At 56.7% G+C, this 21,471-nt stretch overlaps 1 protein-coding gene and 1 long non-coding RNA gene across 4 annotated transcripts; one reads left to right on the top strand and one right to left on the bottom strand.

The window, feature by feature from the left end:
• Window positions 1–970: 970 nt before the first annotated feature.
• Window positions 971–6,525, bottom strand: LOC128840519 (uncharacterized). Its single transcript, XR_008445663.1, has 2 exons — window positions 6,408–6,525; window positions 971–2,347 (listed from the first exon to the last, which is right to left on the bottom strand). It is a non-coding gene; the product is annotated as an uncharacterized LOC128840519 (long non-coding RNA).
• Window positions 6,526–6,533: 8 nt separating this feature from the next.
• Window positions 6,534–21,390, top strand: NICN1 (nicolin 1, tubulin polyglutamylase complex subunit). Of its 3 annotated transcripts, none has more exons than XM_054034610.1 (7): window positions 6,534–6,791; window positions 12,495–12,633; window positions 14,127–14,315; window positions 15,136–15,249; window positions 16,084–16,155; window positions 18,741–19,060; window positions 19,432–21,390. In XM_054034610.1, exons 2-6 carry the CDS (start codon window positions 12,502–12,504, stop codon window positions 19,032–19,034), a joined length of 801 nt encoding a protein of 266 aa, XP_053890585.1. In that variant the 5' UTR covers window positions 6,534–6,791; window positions 12,495–12,501; the 3' UTR covers window positions 19,035–19,060; window positions 19,432–21,390. The 3 variants fall into 3 exon arrangements, with proteins under 3 accessions (XP_053890585.1, XP_053890584.1, XP_053890586.1); XM_054034609.1 differs by lacking the exon at window positions 6,534–6,791 and adding an exon at window positions 12,132–12,190; XM_054034611.1 differs by lacking the exon at window positions 6,534–6,791 and adding an exon at window positions 12,132–12,190 and having other exon boundaries at window positions 18,741–18,845.
• The last annotated feature ends 81 nt before the right edge of the window (window positions 21,391–21,471 follow it).

Here is a 21,471-nt window from a genome sequence, read left to right on the forward strand (position 1 = left end):
CAGTAACACCTCCTTGTCAGGGGTCTCTGCAAGGATCATACACCCTTGTTCCACCAGCTAGATACTTGAGTAACACACAGGGGAAACTGAGGTGCGCACACTATTCAGACAAAACATTAAGAACATTCCCATTGTGTCACACCCTCCCACCAGACAGACCAGGCCCAGCCAGGACATCTCCCCCCTTCCCTCCCACCAGAGAGACTGGGACCGGCCGGGACGTCTGTCCCCTTCCCTCCCATCAGAGAGACCAGAAACATCCAGGATGTCTCCCTCCTCCCCCCACACCAGAACCAGCTGGGACATCTCCCCGCTTCCCTCCCATCAGAGAGACCAGAACCAGCAAGGATCTCTCCCCTTCCCTCCCACCAGAGAGACCGGGACTGGCTGGGATGTCTTCCCCCCTCCCCTCCCACCAGAGAGACTGGCACTGTGAATGTGTAGTAGAGTCTAGAGCCAAGGAGAGGGGGGCTGCCCTGCCCCACTTTATTGTGCCCCTGGCAGGAACCATTAACCCCAGGGAGGTGAGGGCCTGGGTGATGGGCTGGTGATGCATCCCAGCCCAACACCCTTTTGAAGAAAGGGCACCTGACTCCAGATACGCACCTTTTCAATATCTCCTAAAGGGTGGGAAGTTTAATAAAGCCTCAGATAAATGATACAGACATAGCTATGGACAGCATAGGTGAGCCCGTGTCTACAGGGATCTCATCTATAACCCAGCATGCTGCCCCCCATTTACCACTTGTCAGAGTCCAGGAGCTCCCCACCACTTCCTGCAGTGCATCAGTGTGCATGCAGATCCCAATGCACCTGGCAGGGATCATGGCCCCCACGAGCCTGTTAGGTAAAAAGCAAGTCCTCACTCACCTCTCCAGCACCCGAAAGTCCTCACTCACCTCTCCAGCACCCGAGTTCGTGCGGAGTTGGTATGGGGCTCACAATCTGTCAGAGACCAGACACCAATTCGTTGATCAACGGGCTCACACTATCCTTAGCTTGAAAAGCTTCAGAGTAAGTGTGGCAAGTTTATTAGGGGTGAGCATCAATATTTATACACAGAAGTAAACAAAGTGATTAACAGATCATAATGGTCATGTATAATCAATCAAGATTCTACAGGATAAAACAGGTTAAAATGTAAATTCAGAAAGAGAAAAGGGGAGATGACTACTTAAGGGGAGGGGGGTGTCATGAGTAGTTCGCAGGTCAGAGCTTTGATTAAAAGTTCAGACAGAGACATCAAGTCTGGGTTAAGTTTAAGCTCATCAAAAGTTCAGACTCAACATTCCTCCATTTGTAGCTTTGGGATAACTATTTACCAAAAGCTACACCCCATTTTAAGGAGCCAAGGGCCGCTTGGCAATTTCAGCCTGGGCCAACTCGAAGAGAGTAAGGCCCTTGGCTGAAGTAGGAAAAGAATAAACTGACCCACATGAGTCTATGAGGGAGGGGACACACTGAATACAGCAACACAGTATTATAAGGATTACTATGGCCCCAACAATACCCACCAAGAGTTTTTTTAACCCACCCAAATCCAGGCAGCCAATTTCATAAGGCTCCCCACCAATTATAAGGTGGCTGGCCAGAGGAGTAGTTCTTAGCCATTTCCCTTAGATGTTTGGTACATTGAAAAGTGTCAGAGTAGGTGTCATTTACAAAAACACAGCATTCTTCATTTATGAGGGCACAAGTTCCTCCCTGGGCTGCTAACATTATGTCTAAAGCCATGTGGTTTTGCAAAGCTAACTGGCGCAGCTGGGACATTTCCCCGGCCTGATTCTCAAATAGGGTCGCAGTTTCATTGGTTAAAGATTCTAGTAGTCCTGTTCTGCATTTACTGGAAATTGAGTACATACCCAGCAATTACTTCTATTTCCTAAAATACGAGTTTTAACCTCATGGGAATATCTAATAAAAGCATTATCTTCATAAGTAGAAAATAAACTAAAAAGGCATAATAAAAAACATACAGTTGTCAGAATAAAAGGTCCTCTCATTTTTGCCGAGTCAATTTAAGTCTGATGTCTGAAAGAGGTAAGCTGGTCCACTGGTCGGAGGCAGTGTCCTCAGTGGTGGCAAGAGCTGCTGGTCCATCACTGTGGTCCACTACGGCTGGCTTGACGTGGGAGTGGTGGATCCAGGATTTGCGTCCTTCCAGGAACGCTGCAGTCTGGGTTGTTAAAAGAACCTGGTGGGGTCCAGTAAACCTCGGCTGGAGGGTGTCGCCACGAACGAACTTTTTGGCCCAGACGAAGTCCCTTGGTTGGAACGGGTGGATCTGTTCTTCCAGCGGCACGGTCTGGGAAAACTGCGAGGCTTTCCAAAGGGTACGGAGGCGAGCCTGTAGGGAGAGAAACTGGCACGCGGTCATATGATCCCCTCCCAATAGTGAAACATCAGCACGTGGTAGCGCCCCGCCTTTGAAAGAGGGGTGTCCATAGAGCAGTTCAAAGGGGGATAATCCCAATACACGGGTTGGGCGAGTACGAAGGTGAAACAGGACCAAGGGAAGTACCTGAGGCCACTTTAACCCTGTTTCCTGACAGTATTTAGCCAATGTAAACTTAAGCTCCCTATTCATACGCTCAACTTTCCCGCCAGACTGGGGGTGGTAGGGTGTATGAAAGGAGTGTGAAATGCCCAGTCCTTGTTCTAAACGGCCAAGGACATGACCAGTAAAGTGAGGTCCGCGATCTGAGTCAAGCACGAGAGGGATGCCAAAACGGGGTACAATGTCTCTAAGGAGAATCTTCGCCACTGTGGCAGCAGTACAATTAGCAGTAGGAAAAGCTTCGACCCAGGAAGTCAGAGGGCAAACCAAAACAAGGAGGTGCTTTTTCCCAAAAGCCTTTGGCATATCTGCAAAGTCAATTTGAAGATGTTGAAATGGAGCAGCAGGCGGAGGTCTTCCACCCTTAATTTTGTTAAGAGGCGGAGCAGGTCCATTACGCTGACATGTGCTGCATGCTTTCACTATTGACAGGCAGTAGGGTTGAATGCCTGGAGCATACCAAAAGCGAGCGATGGTGTCCACAAGGGCGTGCGTGCCGTAGTGACCCCCCTTATCATGGTGCCAGTGAACTGCCACGGGGTATGTGGAGCGAGGGAGGCAGGCTCAGCCATCCGGCATAAGCCAGGTCCCTTATTTGTAAGATGCTATAAACTACTTCCAAACAGTCGTGCTGATCCTGGAGGACTGGCAGGTCAGGAAGCAAGGTAGCTGGATTAAGGGGCCCACACCTTTCAAAAATTAGGTTAGTGTCTTTTAAGAGTTCGGCCTCTAGCTGTTGCTGACGATGGGCCGAAAAGACTTGGGTTGTGCCCCTACGCAGAACGGCTGACAAGGCATGAGAGGTCCAAACCGTGGTAAAATGACCCAGGGTCAGGCTCTTTGCCTTTGTGATCAGCAGGGCAGCTGCTGCCAGAGTCCGGGTGCAGGATGGGGTTCCCTGAGCGACAGGGTCGATCTGCTGAGAGTAAAAAGCAAGCGGGAAATGGTGGGGCCCGCTCAGCTGGGTAAGGACGCCACTAGCAATTCCGCCCCTCTCGTGGACAAAAAGGTGAAAGGGTTGCTGTAATTGGGGGGGGGAGAGACATGGAGGAGGCCACACTGTCCTTAAGTAACTGAAAGGCTTGGATTGTGTCCGGGGACCACTGCAAAGGGTCAGGAGCAAGGTTAGCAGTGAGTCGGTGGAGCGGTTTGCTTAACTCCCCGCAGGACGGCAACCAGGGGTGACAGAAGCCAATTAATTCTAAGAAACCTTGAAGTTGTTTCTTGGTGTTTGGCAGAGGGCAGTTTTGGATAGTCTTTATGCGGACTGGGTCCATTTGTCTCCCCTCTGGGGTTAACAGGAAGCCCAGATATCGGACCTTCTGTGAGACCCACTGAATCTTGTTAGGGTCTATCTTGTGGCCTCTGGTGTGTAGGTATAATAAAAGTGCCTTACCATCGATGCGGAGGGCAGCTTCTTCGCGGTTACCTAATAGGATGTCATCTACGTATAGGACTAACGTGGATCCCTGCGGACTGGTGAAGCCTTCCAAGTAGTGGCGGAGGCATTGGCTGAAAATCATGGGGCTGTCTCTGTAGCCTTGAGGAAGTCGTTGCCAGACATAACTTTGTCCCTCCCAGGTGAAACCAAAGAGATACTGAGAGTCTGGGTGCACAGGAATGCTGAAAAAGGCTGATTTTAAGTCAATAACAGTGAACCACTTAGCATCCCAGGGGATTTGGCTGATGATAGTAGCTGGATCAGGAACTACTGCATGAAGAGGGACCACATACTGATTAACAACCCGTAGATCCTGTACAAAGCGCCAACTAATAGGGTCTCCGTCCTTTTTAGGAGGCTTTTTGACAGGCAGTATAGGGGTGTTACAGGGAGTGCGCTGAGGGCGGACTAGCTTTTGTGCAATGAATCCCTCGATAATGGGGCGGATGCCCTCCCGGGCTTCCAGCGACAGGGGGTATTGAGGGACTGACGGGGGGGTTAAGGAGGGCTTCACTTGAATCCTTACTGGCTCTGCCGAAAGGAGCAGGCCAACATCAGTGTCAGAAATTCCCCAGAGGGTTAAAGGCAAGTCAGTGAGGTCAGGGGAGAGAGGGGGGGGGTTCCCAATTACCCTGAGTTGGGGCCGAATCTCCTAACACTGTCATCAATAATCCTACCCCTTCAGGAGTGCAGGTTAAAGTAGCCTCAAGCTTACAGAGTAAATCCCGGCCCATCAAAGGGATCAGACAAGCTGGGGAAAAAAGAAAATGGTGAGAAAAACATTTATCAGCATAAATAACATTTAGAGGCAAAGTGAGTCCCAGAGACTGTGGTTGCCCTCCACCCCAGTTGCAGTTTTAACCTCAGAGGATAGCCAGGGAGAGGGGGCATGATTTAAAAGAGAGAAAGTAGCTCCAGTATCATTGAGGAAGGAGACAGGCAGTCCCTGGACTGAAAGGGTTAGACGAGGCTCTTTGCTGGGAGGGGAGAAAGTGAGGAAGGAGCCGGCTAAAGACATTAAGGAAATAAGACCATCACATTGTTTGCCTTCGCCCCCGGGGTACCGTCATTGAGGAGGCTGAGTTTGCTGCAGCTGCTGCTGTTGCCCGTAGTTGATCCAGGCCTGGGGAATGGGCTGAGCTGGTGGTGCAGGGGTGTATTCGTCCCTGGTGTAAGTATCTGCGGATGCGACCAGACCCTCTGGGCGTCCCCAGGGGAGGGGTATGCAACCTGCTGCATCTGCTTGATCTTTTGCCTAGTAATTACTCCTCCCGAGGTGTGCCCTTCCATTTCCCCCTTATCCCTCTGCAGAGATTCCGATCTGGAGTCCTGCAGATTCCCCTCTGCGCCCTGGAGAGAGTCCCCCTGCGGAGGAATAGGGGCAGGTGCAGTGGGGACCAACTGACGAGTCAAAACACGCCGTGGTTTACACCCTTCATCGAAATAACATGGAGGGGGTTCACTCTCGGGAGAATACCTGACTGCCATAATTTTTAAAGATTTCCACAGCTCTGCTGCTGTGTCCCAACAAAACCAGTAACATAACTGTCCCGGATGGTCTTTTTCGATCTGGCTCCTTACTCCTCTTAAGGCAGCCTGTTCGAAAGAGCCATACGAAGGCCACCTCATCTCCGGGTCGGCCAATACCGCGGTATTCCCAGTCCAATTCCTTACACACAGTGTGTACAACTTCCTCCTAGACATTCCTGTCTGTACTGGGAGTTTCCCTTCGTTCCATAACTTATTTACAATCCCCAACGGACTCTCAAGAGGCACGTTAGTCCCTTGACCCATGGTGTCTGACAGGAGCCCTCCAACTGGCGTTTACCCTGCTGTCCAGTACACGACCCCTCAATATTGAATTGGCTGGGAGAAATCTCCCGTGGCGCCTGCCAATTCGTATATGAGTGCTCTGACCACTGGACAGAGGCACCGCACCAGAAGGAAATCCTGGACGAGCCCCCAAATTGTTAGGTAAAAAGCAAGTCCTCACTCACCTCTCCAGCACCCGAGTTCGTGCGGAGTTGGTATGGGGCTCACAATCTGTCAGAGACCAGACACCAATTCGTTGATCAACGGGCTCACACTATCCTTAGCTTGAAAAGCTTCAGAGTAAGTGTGGCAAGTTTATTAGGGGTGAGCATCAATATTTATACACAGAAGTAAACAAAGTGATTAACAGATCATAATGGTCATGTATAATCAATCAAGATTCTACAGGATAAAACAGGTTAAAATGTAAATTCAGAAAGAGAAAAGGGGAGATGACTACTTAAGGGGAGGGGGGTGTCATGAGTAGTTCGCAGGTCAGAGCTTTGATTAAAAGTTCAGACAGAGACATCAAGTCTAGGTTAAGTTTAAGCTCATCAAAAGTTCAGACTCAACAAGCCCAGCTCTCACTGTACCCACCTGCCCTGCCCAACTGAGCTGTCTGCTTCAGGGGACATTTCCTGCCTGCCCCTCCTGCCCGTGCACCATGGCGGGGGAGGGAGCTTAGTGACAGTGGATTAGAGGCCCAGTGGATTGCTACTTGCCTGTCTAGGCAGCAAAGGACAGGCTCTCCCCTTGGGGCGGGCTCGTGACCTGCGCGCTGGGTTGTCTCAGTTGCAGGAAATCGTCTTTAAGAACTCCTACACGGCTTTCCTGACTGTGCGAGTGCAGCGGCGCCGTCCCTGTGATGTGGGGCGTGCCAGCGCCAGGAAGTGGGTCACCTGCTTGTGGAATCACTGCCTGATGCCCAGCCCACACACAGAGGCCGGCTCCCAGGATTACTTCTCTCTCTTCAGGCATCAGGTCAGGACTCTTGGTGCCACTGGGACTGGGGGGCTAGGCCTATGGTAGCTGATTCCCCTGTAGTTAGAGCAGCAGCAGAGCCCTTACTGTGCCTTGGCCACCACTGCCCACAGCTGGCACAAGTGCAGCTGGGCTGGGCCTGCCGCTCCTGGGAGGAGAGAGTGCTGGGGAGAAGCCAGGTGGTACAGGCAGGCCAGCTGGGGCTCGCAGGGGGCTTGCTTGCCCTTAGTGCTGGGCTGCGACTGAAGCACTAAAGCAAGGCAAGGGCTGCTTGTCCCAGCAGATCCCATGGTGCTGCTCATAAGAGCAAACTCGATGTTGGGAATCCTGATCCCTGTGGTGTAATCAGGATCTCTTACTACTCCCTGAATCCTGTGTAATGTTGTAGGGCTCCACCCCAGAGCCAGCTGTCATTCAGTGCTGGGAGCAGTGGGTGAATTGCCCAATGGAATTTTTGGCGCTAAAACCTCTGCTTCCCCCTCTGGCTGCTGCTGGGGATGTGGGCCGTCTCCCCTCCCTGACTCTGTGACTCCAAGGCTGACAGACCTGATGGTTTATTACATTGCGATAGCGCTAGGACCCCTGTCATCGGCCTGGCCCCAGCACTGATCACCTGCCTGTGCTCCTTGTTGTTTCTGCCCTGGTTCCAAATTCCAAAGATTGGATCTTTTTAGACCTTGAAGAGCCCATTATAAAATTTCTGCTTCCAAGTAGGTACTTAGAAACTATGATCAAGTCATCCCTTAACAGGGGCGGCAGGTTTGAAGAAATGTTGGTGGTGCCCAGAATGCCCAGAGCCTGCCCCCCCAAACTCTGCCCCCTCCCCCGCCTAAGGCTCTGGGAGGGAGTTTGGGTAGGGGGAGGAGGTCTGGAGTGCAGGGCCCGGGCTGGGGCAGGGAATTGGGGTGCAGGAGGGGTGCAGGTGCTGGCTCTGGTCGGGAGTTTGGGTGCAGAAGGGACAAGAGGTTGGGCTCTGGGATGGAGTTTGGGTTGGGGAGGGGGTTTTGGTTATAGGCTCTGGGAGGGAGTTTGGGTGCTGGTTGCAAGCTCTGGGCTGGGGCAGGGGGTGTGGGTTCAGGAGGGGCCAGGGTGAGGGGTACAGGCTCTGGGACTGAGTTTGGGTGCAGGGTGAGGGGTGAAGGCTCTGGGAGGGAGCTTGGGGATGGCAGGGAGTGTGGGCTCTGGAACAGAGTTTGGGTGTAGGCTCTGGGATGGGGTAAGGGGTGGGGGTGTAGGAGGGGTGAGGTGTGCAGGCTCTGGGAGGGAGTTTGTGTGCAGGCTCTGGGAGGGAGTGCGGAGGGGCTGGGGCACGGAGTGGGAGTGCAGGAGGGGGTGAGGGGTGCAGGCTCTGGGACAGAGTTTGGGTGCAGGCTCTGGGAGGGAGTTTGGGGACAGGCGGGGGTTTGTGGGAAAGGAGTGGGGGTGCAGTCTCTGGGAGGGGGTGGAGGGGTGTGGCGCTTACCTGGGGCTCCTAGGCAGAGTGGGCCGGGGGGCCTCTGCACGCTGTTACCCCCAGGCACTGCCCCCACAGCTTCCTATTGGCCGCAGGGGGGCTTGGGGCGGGAGCAGTGTGTGTAGACACAGACCCACCCCGCCCAGGGGCTGCAGGGAGGGGCCGACAGACACGTGGAGCAAGCAGGCAGGAAGCCACTCAGCTCTGCTGTGCTGCCAGTGCTGGGTGGGGGCCCCAGGCCATTTTAAATCACCCGGGGGATGTGCGGGGGGGGGGGGGGGAGCGCCCGGGGTGGAAGGTGGGACCGAGAGACCCAGCCTCAAACATTGCTGGAGCCGGGCTCCGGGCCAGGAATATTCCTGGTGCCCAGGCATCACTGGTCCATAGAACTCACCATCCATATCCTTTAACCTTCTCTTTGCTAAGCTAAATAGACAGAGTTCTTTAAGTCTCACTGTAAGGCAGGTTTTCCAATTCTTTCATCATTCTGGCAGCTCTTCTCTGAATCTTCCAATATTTCTACATCCTCTTGAACTGTGGGCATGAGAACTGGACACAGGATTAGGGTGACCAGATCACCCAAGTCAAATATCGGGATGCGGGGGGAGGGTGACGTGGGGGGGCGAGGCCAAAAAAAAAACCCCTTCCTCCGCAAGCGCTGGAGGGAGGCCCGGGAGACTCAGGGGAAGCGCGGGGCCGGGGTGAGTAAGAGTCCGGCCTGGTCCCGAGCAGGCAGGACTCAGTTGGGTGGTAGGGAGAGGAGGGGGCGGCCCGTGGTGCCAGGCGGCGGCTGTTCTCCCCCCAGGGCAGCGGGACTCGGGAGCAGCCGCTGCTGCAGTTCCCACTGCCGCGGGGGAGGAAGCGGCCATGGCGCTTGGCGGCTGCGACTCTGGCGCCCCCGAACTCCCCGAGCCGGGGCCTGCTGCGGGGACCCAGCAGCATGCAGCCCCTGGCCAGTCGCGTCTGGGCTGCTGCCCAGCTGGTGCTATCCCGCGGCGGCCCCGGAGTGGGGGCAGCAGGCCCCAGCCCCCCCATCCCGCTCGGGTCCCGCAGGGGAACGAACGGGGCTGGGCTGCCGATGCCTCCGCCCCGGGGCCGCCGCGGGATAGCACCAGCTGGGCAGCAGCCCAGACGCGACTGGCCAGGGGCTGGGTGCAGCGTGCACGCTACTGGGTCCCCGCAGCAGGCCCTGGCTCGGGGGATTCAGGGGCGCCAGAGCCGCAGCCGCCAAGCGCCATGGCCGCTTCCTCCCCCGCGGCAGTGGGAGCTGCAGCAGCGGCTGCTCCCGAGTCCCGCTGCCCAGGGGGGAGAACAGCCGCCGCCTGGCCCCGCGGGCCGCCCCCCTCCTCTCCCTACCACCCAACTGAGTCCTGCCTGCTCAGGGCCAGGCCGGACTCTTACTCACCCTGGCCCCGCGCTCCCTCTGAGTCTCCCGGGCCTCCCTCCAGCGCTTGCGGAGGGAGGAGGAATGGTGAGCCCAGGGAAGAGGCGGGGATTCAGGGAGGGAGCCAATCGGGGGAGGAGGGGGTGGAGTCGGGGCGGGGGGGGGGTGCGAGCACTTCCGGGCTCCAGGCTCCGGCGCATTTCCTTGTTTGTCCCGTGTCCCGACCGCACGTCAGTCGGGACGCGGGACAAACAAGGAAATATCGGGACAGTCCCGATAAAACCGGGATGTCTGGTCACCCTACACAGGATTCCAGCAGCAGTCACACCAGTGCCAAACCCCTCCCTTTCCAGCCCCGCTCCAAACACCCCGGCCAGCCCAGCCCCGCTTCAAATACCCCTCGCCCCTGCTGAACAGGTGCCCTGGCCAGCCCAGCCCCTCCCCTTTCCAGCCCCCTCCAATGTGTTTTTATTGTCCTTAATTCAGCTGGCCATAGATAACTCCTAGTGTCCTTTTGCTTCCCTTAGCAATTTTCTACAATTCCTACCATCCAATTTATATTTCCCCCCATACATTACATTGTATTTTTTTATAGCTGCTTTCACTTCTCCTCTAAGCCAGGTTGTTGGGGGGTTTTTCACCTGTGTAACCTTTCTTGCTTGGGGAATTTTGGCTTTTTGGACATCTAGTACAATGTTCTTATACAACTCCAAAATATCATTCACAATTTTCTGATTAAATCCTTTCTCCCAGCTCATTTGACTCGTCAGTTTTCAGCTTTGTTAAACTGGCCCTTTTAAAGCACAAGTGTAGATATAATTATACTGGTTTGGACATTATTCTCTTTGCACATGACAAATGTAATCAAGTCATGATCACTGGCACCTATGCATGATCAATAAAATAATAAAATAAGACCCAGCTCTTATCTAGTGCTTTTCATCACGAGATCGCAAAGTGCTTTACAAAGGTCAGTAACATTATCCACATTTTACTGATAGGGAAACTGAGGCAGGGAGCAGGGCAGTGACTTGCCCAAGGTCACCCAATAGGCCAGGGTTGCAGCCAGGAATCTTTCTCCTCTGGTTTCCACCCCAATGCCTCCCATTACATGATTCCCAAGCAATTAATCACTCCAGGAATGTGCTCCCTTCCCCCAAGCCCACAACTCACAGCTGACCCCACATGCCTCAAATGGCATGTGATGCAGAACATGTCTGATGGGATGGGGCCTCGTGGGCCCAGAGGATGCGGCACTGCTGGCTTCTATCTAGTGGATTGTCTCTGATGCAACACCAGCTGTGATGCCCCTCACAGTCAGTGCACAGATGGGGTTTCTCTCTGTGTGGCTCCAGAGGGTGCCCACTGCTTCGCTCACTCTCCAGTTGGGAACCCCAGTGAGGACTCTCATGTTGGAGACACAATCCCATCATCATCTGGGATAAAGAGGCCATCTGGGCACGAGCCATCCCCTGGGGGTGGGAGACAGGGAACCTCGGAAATAGGAACCGCACACAGGTGTGTGTCACCAATAACCACTGCTCCCAGGGCATGAACCTCAGAGGAATGCACAACATCCATCTGCTAAGGGGAGGAGATGGGAGAGGACAGCTAGGAAAGGAAACAGTGAAGGGAAGGCGACAGAGTGGGGGGACTGCAGGGGTCTCTCTGGCCTGGATGATTGAGGAGGCCAGACTGGATGGGCATAATCGTCCCTTCTGACCTCAGGGGGTGAATCCCGCCAGGCAGAAAGGGGCGCCCACGTGACACAGACCTGGTGTTGCTTAGCAAGCTTGCCGTAGTGAGCTGGGGGTACTCGGGGCGCAAGCCAAGCCGCTGACAAGGGTTCTGCTCGCCACCCTCTTTCCGCCCAGCTCGGTGACAGTACGCCTGTGGAGATGCACGTTATGTCACACCGGGCAGCAGCTGAGCTTTCCTTACAGCATCCTAGCTGTAAAGAAAACCTTCAAAATGTGCCCAAGCACAGCTCAAGCAGCGGCACAGGAACTCCCTTGTCATGGCTGTTGGGGAATTCACTCTGAAGCCTAATGGCATTATGCTGGTGTGAGGCTTTCCTGTGGGATCAGGTTAGCAGATGGAGCTGGGGAGGGGCTGGAGAGAAGCCCTGTGGGATCATGGTACGGAGGAGAGTCGGGCAGGTAGGCCAGGCAGCCCATGGCCCCAGTATCCTGGCGAGCAGGGCTCAGACTCTGCTCCCTTGTTGGGTCAAAGCTGTACAAGCACTCCCCAGCCAGACCCAATGCCCCCCAATCATACCCCCTAGCCAGACCATCCAGCCCGATTGCCCCCACCCCCAGCCAGACCCCTCAGCTTCCCTAGCCAGACCCCCTCCGTCTGCCCCAATGCCCCCGCCCAGCCAGACTCCTCAGGCCAGCCAGACGTCCCCCAGTTCCCTCCCCAGCCATCCAGGCCCCCGCAACCGCAGTCCTCAGCGAGCCGTTTCCATGGAGACAGGCGAGGGCGGGGCCTGTACTCCGCCAGCCCTGCCCCGGAGCCATGTTGGATGGAACCGCCGGCGCCGAACCCGGGACACGGAGCGGGGTGAGAGCGTCCCCTCCGCCCACCCCAGCCCTCTCCAAACACCCCCGCTCCTCCAAATGGGCCCTCCGCCAGCCCAGCCCCTCCCTCCTTTTTAGGCCCCTCCAAAGTCCAAACACTCCAGGCCAGCCAAGCTCCTCCCCCTTTCCATCCCCCTCCAAACACCCCCTGCCCGGCCAGCCCATTCCCCCTCCAAACACCTCCTCACCCTCCCGAATGACCACAGCTCCCCCGAAAGGCCCCCCTGGCCAGGCCCCTCCAAACACCCCCCCCCCTTGCTGCCTGACCTGCTGTTCTCTTCTCACAGCCGCCCCATGGCGACCCGCCCAGCCCCGTGCACCGTCCGCAGCCCTGTGGTTCTGCAGGTGGGAGATGTGAAGACGGACCTGGCTCGGCCTGGCGTGGCCGTCATTGATGTGGCCTTGCCCCCCGCCCAGCCCCTGGATGTACGTGTGGGGTGAGCCCCTGCCCAGGATATGGGGGGGGGGTCGCGTGTGGCCCTCTGCCCCTTCTGCCCGTGCACCATGGCGGGGGAGGGAGCTTAGTGACAGTCACAGGGCGAGGGGGGGCTGCTGCAATGTCTACGGGGCCAGGTAGCTGTGGTAGGGCCCTGGGCTCCCAACAAACTCTGGGATGCCAAGGGTCCCCCAGGAGGAATAGGGCAGCTCTGGTGAAACCCTGGGTAGCAGGGCTGCCCAGGTCCCCATCGGGTGCCAGTCTGCATGCTGTGGGATGCCCTGACGCAGCAGCAAGCTAAGGTCAGAGTCCCAGCTTGCTCAGCACACTCATTTGGACACTAGGGTTGGGTAGGGTTCTCAGGGCAGATGGACCCCAGGTGGGCATCTGATGCATGGGGACCCAGGTGCCATTGGGTGTGTGCTTGAGCAGCTCCCACTGCATCCAGTGACAGGGCGACATGTCCAAAGCATGCCAGGAAGAGGCACTGCCACGGAGACAGGGAATAACAAAGCCACCTGGGCACGCTGTTCTCCTGACAAAAAGCAGCATTTGTTGGCTGAATGCCAGGGGGCTATTGTACACTTGGGGCTCGAGAACATTCCCATGGGTTTTGGAAGGAAGATGCCACTTGCTCCACCCTGAAGTAGCTGGGTGGGAGGACTTGAGGACCTAGTCTCAACCAGGGGAAAGGCTCTGCATGCAGCCGGCTGGATGGGGACTGGCTGGGCACTTGGGGCACCTTATACAGCACATTGCAGGCAGCTCTTAATAACTAGCCTTTCCCGGTCGGAGTTGGGAGGAGGGCAGTTTTAGGCCCAGCCAGTGAACCAGCCTGTCCCAGAGCCATGGCAATGACACAGAAGCTGACGGAGAGCACCACTGTGTGTCCCAGTTCTCCAGTCTCCGGAGTGTAGCAGAGGGGATGGATTTCAGAGCAGTGACCAGAGGCAGGTAGTGCAGAGCCACAGCCATCTCCCTGGGACTAGGGGTGCTGCCGGACGAGAATAGCAAAACATGGGGCTTTGAAGCAAGCTTCGAAGTGTGAGTAGCTTGTATCAAAGAGTCTGAGGGACAGGTAGGTTTTCAACTGCCGTATTTCTATTTACTGTGTCAAGCTTGGGGCCAGGAGCTGTGCGTTCAGAGAGAAACAGGTTGTGAAGCCGAAGGGACCATTGTGCACATCTACCCACACATCCCGCATAGCACAGGCCAGAGAATGTCCCCAGAATAATTCCTAGAGCAGCTCTGTTAGAACACCGTCCAGTCTGGATTTAAACAGTGTTGGGGATGGAGAATCCAGCTCTGCAGAGCTTGTCATCCCCATGCCTTTCCTGCTGCCCATCGAACAGAGTGGACTTACTGGTGGATTGAAGATGTGGCTCAAAGGAGGCCCAGTGGATTGCTACTTGCCTGTCTAGGCAGCAAAGGACAGGCTCTCCCCTTGGGGCGGGCTCGTGACCTGCGCGCTGGGTTGTCTCAGTTGCAGGAAATCGTCTTTAAGAACTCCTACACGGCTTTCCTGACTGTGCGAGTGCAGCGGCGCCGTCCCTGTGATGTGGGGCGTGCCAGCGCCAGGAAGTGGGTCACCTGCTTGTGGAATCACTGCCTGATGCCCAGCCCACACACAGAGGCCGGCTCCCAGGATTACTTCTCTCTCTTCAGGCATCAGGTCAGGACTCTTGGTGCCACTGGGACTGGGGGGCTAGGCCTATGGTAGCTGATTCCCCTGTAGTTAGAGCAGCAGCAGAGCCCTTACTGTGCCTTGGCCACCACTGCCCACAGCTGGCACAAGTGCAGCTGGGCTGGGCCTGCCGCTCCTGGGAGGAGAGAGTGCTGGGGAGAAGCCAGGTGGTACAGGCAGGCCAGCTGGGGCTCGCAGGGGGCTTGCTTGCCCTTAGTGCTGGGCTGCGACTGAAGCACTAAAGCAAGGCAAGGGCTGCTTGTCCCAGCAGATCCCATGGTGCTGCTCATAAGAGCAAACTCGATGTTGGGAATCCTGATCCCTGTGGTGTAATCAGGATCTCTTACTACTCCCTGAATCCTGTGTAATGTTGTAGGGCTCCACCCCAGAGCCAGCTGTCATTCAGTGCTGGGAGCAGTGGGTGAATTGCCCAATGGAATTTTTGGCGCTAAAACCTCTGCTTCCCCCTCTGGCTGCTGCTGGGGATGTGGGCCGTCTCCCCTCCCTGACTCTGTGACTCCAAGGCTGACAGACCTGATGGTTTATTACATTGCGATAGCGCTAGGACCCCCACCAGCACCATAGTGCTGGGGCCCACCCTGAGCTGACAGTCCTCGTCCTTATCCTGCCTGGTGGAAAGGGCCTGGAGTGCGATTCTTGGCACCCATCTATAACTCCTTCTGTCTAGCCATCCCGCATCGGGCTTTGCTCTGCCAGAGCTGGCAGCCCTTGTGCCCCTGGCTCTAAATAACTAGCACCCAACCGCCTCACTGCAGCGCAGCTCTTGCTGCCCTGTTGTCTCTGGCAGTTGCTGTGTGATGTGGATCAGGTGACTGCCGTGCGTTTGATTCTTCGCCAGCCCTCGCCCGTTTGGCTGCACTTCACCCTGGAGGAGCTGCGGCTCTACCCCAGGGGCCAGCAGGTGAGTGACTGCTGCGGCGGTGTCAGGCAGCCTTTCCCCCCGGGCAATGAGTGCTGCGCAAAGCCGCCTGTGCTTGGCGAGACCAGAATCACCCCTGGCCCTGCCAGCCGCGCGCATTCAGCCCTGCAGGACTCTTCTGGGACCCTGCTAGTCGTCTCTGCCTCGGACTGCTTCCCACAGGTTCCGCTGAGGTTGGGAAGCAGCTGCCCATCCCTTAGCCAAGGGTACCCTGTCTCCCCTCATTTGTTGTGCTGTAAATCCCACCCCGTGTCCCTCCTGGCAGGGGCTGCCCCAGATTCTGGGTCTGACACGTGAGGCTCTCCCCAGACCCCCTACCCCCAGAGCCCCGGGGAGCTCAGTGAAGTGCAGTTTGCAGTCTGGGCCATGGCGCATGGCCTCAGTGGTCTCAGGCTCCTGGCCATGGGGGCCTCTGTCTCTGCGGCGCAGGGAATGTTTCCTGCGGCACCCCTGTCATCGGCCTGGCCCCAGCACTGATCACCTGCCTGTGCTCCTTGTTGTTTCTGCCTGTGCTGTGACTCTGAGGCCATCTGCACCAGCAGGATTACATTGACGGAGCAGACTGCCCGGGGGGCCTGGGGAGGGAGCAGAGATGGGGCAGCCGCATGCTCCGGCTGGATCCACACTCCCTTTGCTTCTGGCTACAGTGCAGTTCCCTTGGTCTAAGGAGCATGTGTTGAATGCAGCAGCGGGGTCAGCAGGCAGCCTGTCCCTGTGAGCACCGAGGAGCCAGGCCTGCCTCCATCTGTATGGCAGGGAGAGGGAGAGGGAGAGGGGGCTCAGCTCTGCTCATCTGCCACCTTTGACTTCTTTCAGAGCCTGCAGACAGACTTCCCGTCCTGGCTGTCCCACCTGGCCCCCCAGCAGCAGCCAGAAAACCTGCATGGGGTAAGCAGGCTCCTTATGAGCTGCGCTGGAGCTGGGGTCTCCCAGGGAGCAGTGAGCATGTCCCGGCCAGAGTTGGGGTATCCTGGGGGGAGAGGGCAGCAGGTGAGGTCCCTATTGGGGGTGGGGTGTCCTGGGGGAGAGAGTGGAGTGTCCTGGGGGGAGGGGCCACGGGTGGGTTCCCGTTTGGAGGTGGGGTGTTCTGGGAGGGCAGCAGGCAGGGTCCTGACTGGCAGGGGAGGGGGGGAAATGTCCCCTGAAGCAGACAGCTCAGTTGGGCAGGGCAGGTGGGTACAGTGAGAGCTGGGCTCGTGGGGGCCATGATCCCTGCCAGGTGCATTGGGATCTGCATGCACACTGATGCACTGCAGGAAGTGGTGGGGAGCTCCTGGACTCTGACAAGTGGTAAATGGGGGGCAGCATGCCGGGTTATAGATGAGAGCTGCATGTCTGGGGCAGGGGGATGGGCACCATAGTCTGCACTTGGGAAGTGCAGGTTAGCCCGGCCCACCGGGAGCACATGGCCTATTTGTGTTCCTCTTGCACACGTGTCCTAGTGCGAATACACACAAGGGCTAACGGCCAGCTGCCAACACTGCTCAGCGAGCAAATTTCAACTGTCTGTTTGAATGTGCAATCTGAAATCCAGGCAACTGTTGATTCATTCTACAAGCCCTCCCCAGTCAGGGGACAAGCCCCATGCCTGTCACTAGCTAGCTCAGCACAAGGTGCTGTTTGCAAGCTGCCTGCAGAGAGAATTGCTTGCTGAATAACTTGGCCTCCCGATCACACCTGGATGCATCTCACCTGCTTGGGCAGTTTGCAAACAGCAAAAGGCCAGATCCATCAACCAGGTGTTGGGAGGGGGGCTTACCCTGACTCTGGTGGGCCAGCCAGCAGTTGAGCCTCCAGCAGCTGGGACTTTGCCAGCACAGTCCATAGAGCATTGTCCCCATCTTTGGACTGGGCATGTCGCTGGCCCTCAGCTTCCTTGGGGGCCACAGGCGGAAATCCAACAGCAGTTGTTATAAGAGAAAAGTAACAGAGGGTCTTGTGGCACCTTTAAGACTAACAGAAGTATTGGGAGCATAAGCTTTCGTGGGTAAGAACCTCACTTCTTCAGATGCAAGTAATGGAAATCTCCAGAGGCAGGTATAAATCAGTATGGAGATAACTAGGTTAGTTCAATCAGGGAGGGTGAGGTGCTCTGCTAGCAGTTGAGGTGTGAACACCGAGGGAGGAGAAACTGCTTCTGTAGTTGGATAGCCATTCACAGGCTTAAGCCGAGGAGGGCCCACTTTGAAACGCCTGCATGCAGACTAGTGCAGAGAGAGCCTGCCGAGGGTGTGGAGATCCAGCTCTGTGATATTTGGCCAGTTGTGATTCCTGGCCCAGATCTTGCACTGCACATGTGGGGCCGGTACCTGCACTGATCTGCCTGACCCCGGCTCTATTGCTGTGCTCTAGCTCCTCATCACTCAGTTTCATTTCTTAAATGGGGTGCCCCAGGGCTGTGTCCTCAGCCCTTTGCTGCAGGATGCACCTTAGGCCTGTGAGGTTGGTGTTGCGGTGGCCACTGGGGCTGTTTGTGAACGCCAGGTGGTGGCAGCTCTGGGTGCATGCCATGGAATGAGGATGTGCCTGGGGCTGTGCTCTTGGACCACCCTGGGCAAAGCCACGCTCAGGAGGCACTTGGAAGGCGTTGGAGCTGAGTGGGTCAGCTGGGCTGTCAGCGCAACCTGAGGCAAGCTGGAATTTTCAAGAGTTTTGGGGAAAATGGCAAATTCATTTCTAAATTCTGTTTAGCTCTCCCCCGTTTCCCTGAGTTCCTGTCTAGAGTCTCCTGGCTGTGGCCTCTCCAGCACAGTGTGTGCCATGCAGTCAGTCTGATTTTGTTAATAGTGGCTTGGATTTGATGTCCTGGCTGTCGGTTCCGGGCACACTTGCCAACAGACACCGAGCTTGACGTGCTCAGCTGGGGAGACCATAGCTCATGGCAGCCAGGATCTTCCAGGAAGCAGCTGCTGCAGATTCGACACAGACCGGAGCTCTCTGACCGTGCAGCCAGAGAATGCTCCTGAATCAGCTGGGCAGCTCAGCTGGGATGAGTAGGCCCCTGGCCAGGCTGGTCCTGCAGCATCCAGCCCATCAGGAAGGAGTGTGATGTTCCAGGCAGCAAATAGGGAGCTTGAATGGCAGGCCTGGCTGGGGCAGAGTCCTGGCAGTGACGTGTGCCGCTGGCTGGAGCAGTCAGAGGTGTCATGTGTGATGCCTTCCCAGTCCATCCCCTGCTTTGTGGTTTTCTGGGAGAGCAACGGTGCCTTGTGCACTGGGCAGAGGTTGTGTGCACAGACTCCTGGCTATACTGCAGTAGGACCTGGAGGCCCCCCTGTGCCAGGTGCTGTCCCAAGGGCTCACCATCTGAAAGCAGACAAAGCAGAGTGGAGCAATGAGATGAAGTGGGCTTGGGGGAGAGCAGGGTAACCAGAGAGCACTTGTCCCGTGGGCAGCGGGGAGGTGAGGGTTATCCCTGCAGTCTGGAGCTGCCTTCAGGAACACCCATCTCAATAACTGTTGCTTGTCTGCAGGGTGTCCCCGACCCGGAAAAGGTGTCTACAGAAGTCCAGCAGCTGTGGGTACTAACAGAGATGATCCGCGCTAACCAGACGGCAGCCCGAATCGGGCGTTTTGACGTTAGTTTCCAGTTAGCTCTGTTCATTGCCCACAGGGGCTGGCCCCCTGCTCTGGGCTTGCTGTGTGGCCCGGCGTGCACCGAAGGGGCAGGATGTATTTTGGGCACTGCAGCATCTGCTGTCATCCTGAGCTGCTCCCAGCTGGCCATGCTGTACGAAATGCCATCAAACTGCTGGGAAAGCTCCTGAGGGTTCCCGGTTCAGGAGTATTGGAGGTAGGGAACTCTCATCTCCCCTAGTTCCAGCCTCTCTGATGTTCCAGCTCCACTTCCACTGTAATGGAGGAGGTAGGCTGCATGGGGGCTCTCGGCTCCTGCAGTCCCAGCAGAGGTCCCTAGCGGGCATGTCGGAGGCTGTGGACACCTGCATTCCCAGCAGTGGCCCCAAAGGGATGTGTTGGGTGCTGTGGGCGCCTGCAGTCCCAGCAGCAGCCCCTACAGGGGCGCGTCAGGGGCTCTCGGCTCCTGCAGTCCAAGCAGCAGCCCCTAGGGGGTGTGTCGGCTTCTCTGCTCCTGCAGTCCCAGCCAGCCCCAGCAGGAGGCAGCGGGGTACCCTGATGGGAGTGACGCTGGTCTCTGTGTTCCAGGTGGATGGCTGTTACGACATCAATCTGCTCTCCTACACCTGAGCTCTGGCCCAGGCTGGCTGCCCTGAACTTGCCATCTGCACAGCACGTTTCCTTCATTGCTGATCAGAGTCTGCCTCAGCTCTCCCAAGCCAAGAGGGTTGTTTTCTCTCCCTCCCTGTTCTGTGCTCCCTCAGCCTCCCCCACAGCATCTCCTGGGCTTCTTGGCTCCTTGGTGCTGGCCAGATTCCTCCGTCTGCATCTCCTTGGGGCCTGCGGACTTCCTCTTCTCCTGGCACTGCATAAGCTCCCTGTTCTGGGCCTGGCAGGCATGTCCCCCAGCCTCCTGATCAAATCACATTGCAGGTGTTTGGCAGAGCACACACACACACCCCCCCCCGGGAATTTCAGACGAATCCTGCTTCCAGTGAGATCTGGGGTGCCAATAATCCTGGGGTGGGCAAAGCTCAAGGGATGTGCTGGGCTCTGGGAACAGAGTTACTGCCCTGAATATTGCACCAGAGCCCTGCCCCTCCGAGCTTGGAGCTGCCTGGGGCTCAGCGTGGGGCTGGTGTGCTGCAGGCATGGGACAGGGAAGGGACTGTGATGTTCCCTGTTTCTTGCCATTGCCCATGGCAGTGCAGTGGGAGGTGCTACCCAAAAGCCACAGGGCTACTTTGGCAGTTTTTTTCTGTTCTCCCTGTTCTGGTAGGGTACAGGGCTGGGGCCCTACTACCTTCCCTTCATGGTAGTGGGGCTGCAGGGGCATGGCGAGGGGGGAGGAAGGACTGTCGGTTGGAGCCTTCCTGGCTGTGGATTTTAGCAAGGTTGCAGGACTCAGAGCCTGGGATGGGGAGAGCTGTCTGTGGGCTCTTGGGAGCCTCAGCACCAATGGCAATCAAAGTATGCTACCGCAGAACACAGTCCAGACACCCCCCATCGCTCCCAGCCTGGGATTGAGTGTGGGATCCCCATTGTCTCCCAGCCCCAATTGGCTCCTGACCCATAAATGTGCAAACTCTGTGAAGATGGGCAGCTTGTCACCTAGCCCCTCTGATAGCCCCAGGGTGCTCCCAGATGCTCACTTCCAATCATGGAGTAAATAGCAGCCACACAGAAGAGATTTGAACTTTTGGTCTCCTGGATCCCAGCCTGGAGCACCTTCCCCCGGGCCCCTGGATCATGGCCTGGAGGCTCCCCCCCCCCCCCCCAATACACACACACACACCAGGTACTGGGGGTTGTCTCTCTCTCTCTCCTGCAGTGCTGGGCAAGATTCCCAGCAGCCCTGTGTGCTGCTCCTGAGCACCCAGTCCCTTGGTAACACGGGTGTGGGCTGGTTCGCGGGCTCATGGGCCTGCTCAAAAAAGCAGGGGATGGGGTGTGTCTTGGGAACCGCTGCAGCAACCGAGCCCCACTTTGTGCCATTAACTCTCCCAGGAGGTGCAGTGGAGAGTGCTGACACCTGACGTGGGACAATGGCATGACTGCCACTTTCCCTGGTATTCAGGGCAGTGGCAGGAGGTGAACACCTGGCCTCTCCCCATGTTCTCTCCAAGGGGGCTGGAGTAGCTTGCACCTTCCAGCCTTCGCCACATGTAACCTTGCGCCTACCCTGGGAATGGCTGGCCCCAGCATCTGTCTGGGAACCGAGGTCCAGAGAGACTTGCCCAGGGTCACATAAGGAGTTTGTAGCAGAACTGGGACATGAGCCCTGGTCTCCTGAATGCCAGCCTGGTGCCCTCTCCCTGGGCCATCTTTCCTGGCCACGTGCTTCCTTCCATCCTTCCTGGCTGCATGTGGCTGGGCTGGCCTGAGTAGGACATGGGTCTTGGGCTGTAGCCAGCCATGCTGTTCCCTCCAACAGTCACTGTGCCCATGGGGATCTGACCCCTATTCTGCCTGTCCCCACGGGGGGGATGCATCATGCATTTGCTGGATCTGCACCCAGCTGCTCTAATAAACAACCCCCAAAGCTGAGCTGTGCTAGTGGTTTCTCTGAGTGGAGCCTGGCTGGCACATGCCATCCCTTCTGCCCTGCCTGGGCATTGTCACTTCCCT

This window comes from Malaclemys terrapin, chromosome 7 (genome assembly GCF_027887155.1).
Source record: "Malaclemys terrapin pileata isolate rMalTer1 chromosome 7, rMalTer1.hap1, whole genome shotgun sequence".
Lineage (NCBI taxonomy): Eukaryota > Metazoa > Chordata > Testudines > Emydidae > Malaclemys > Malaclemys terrapin.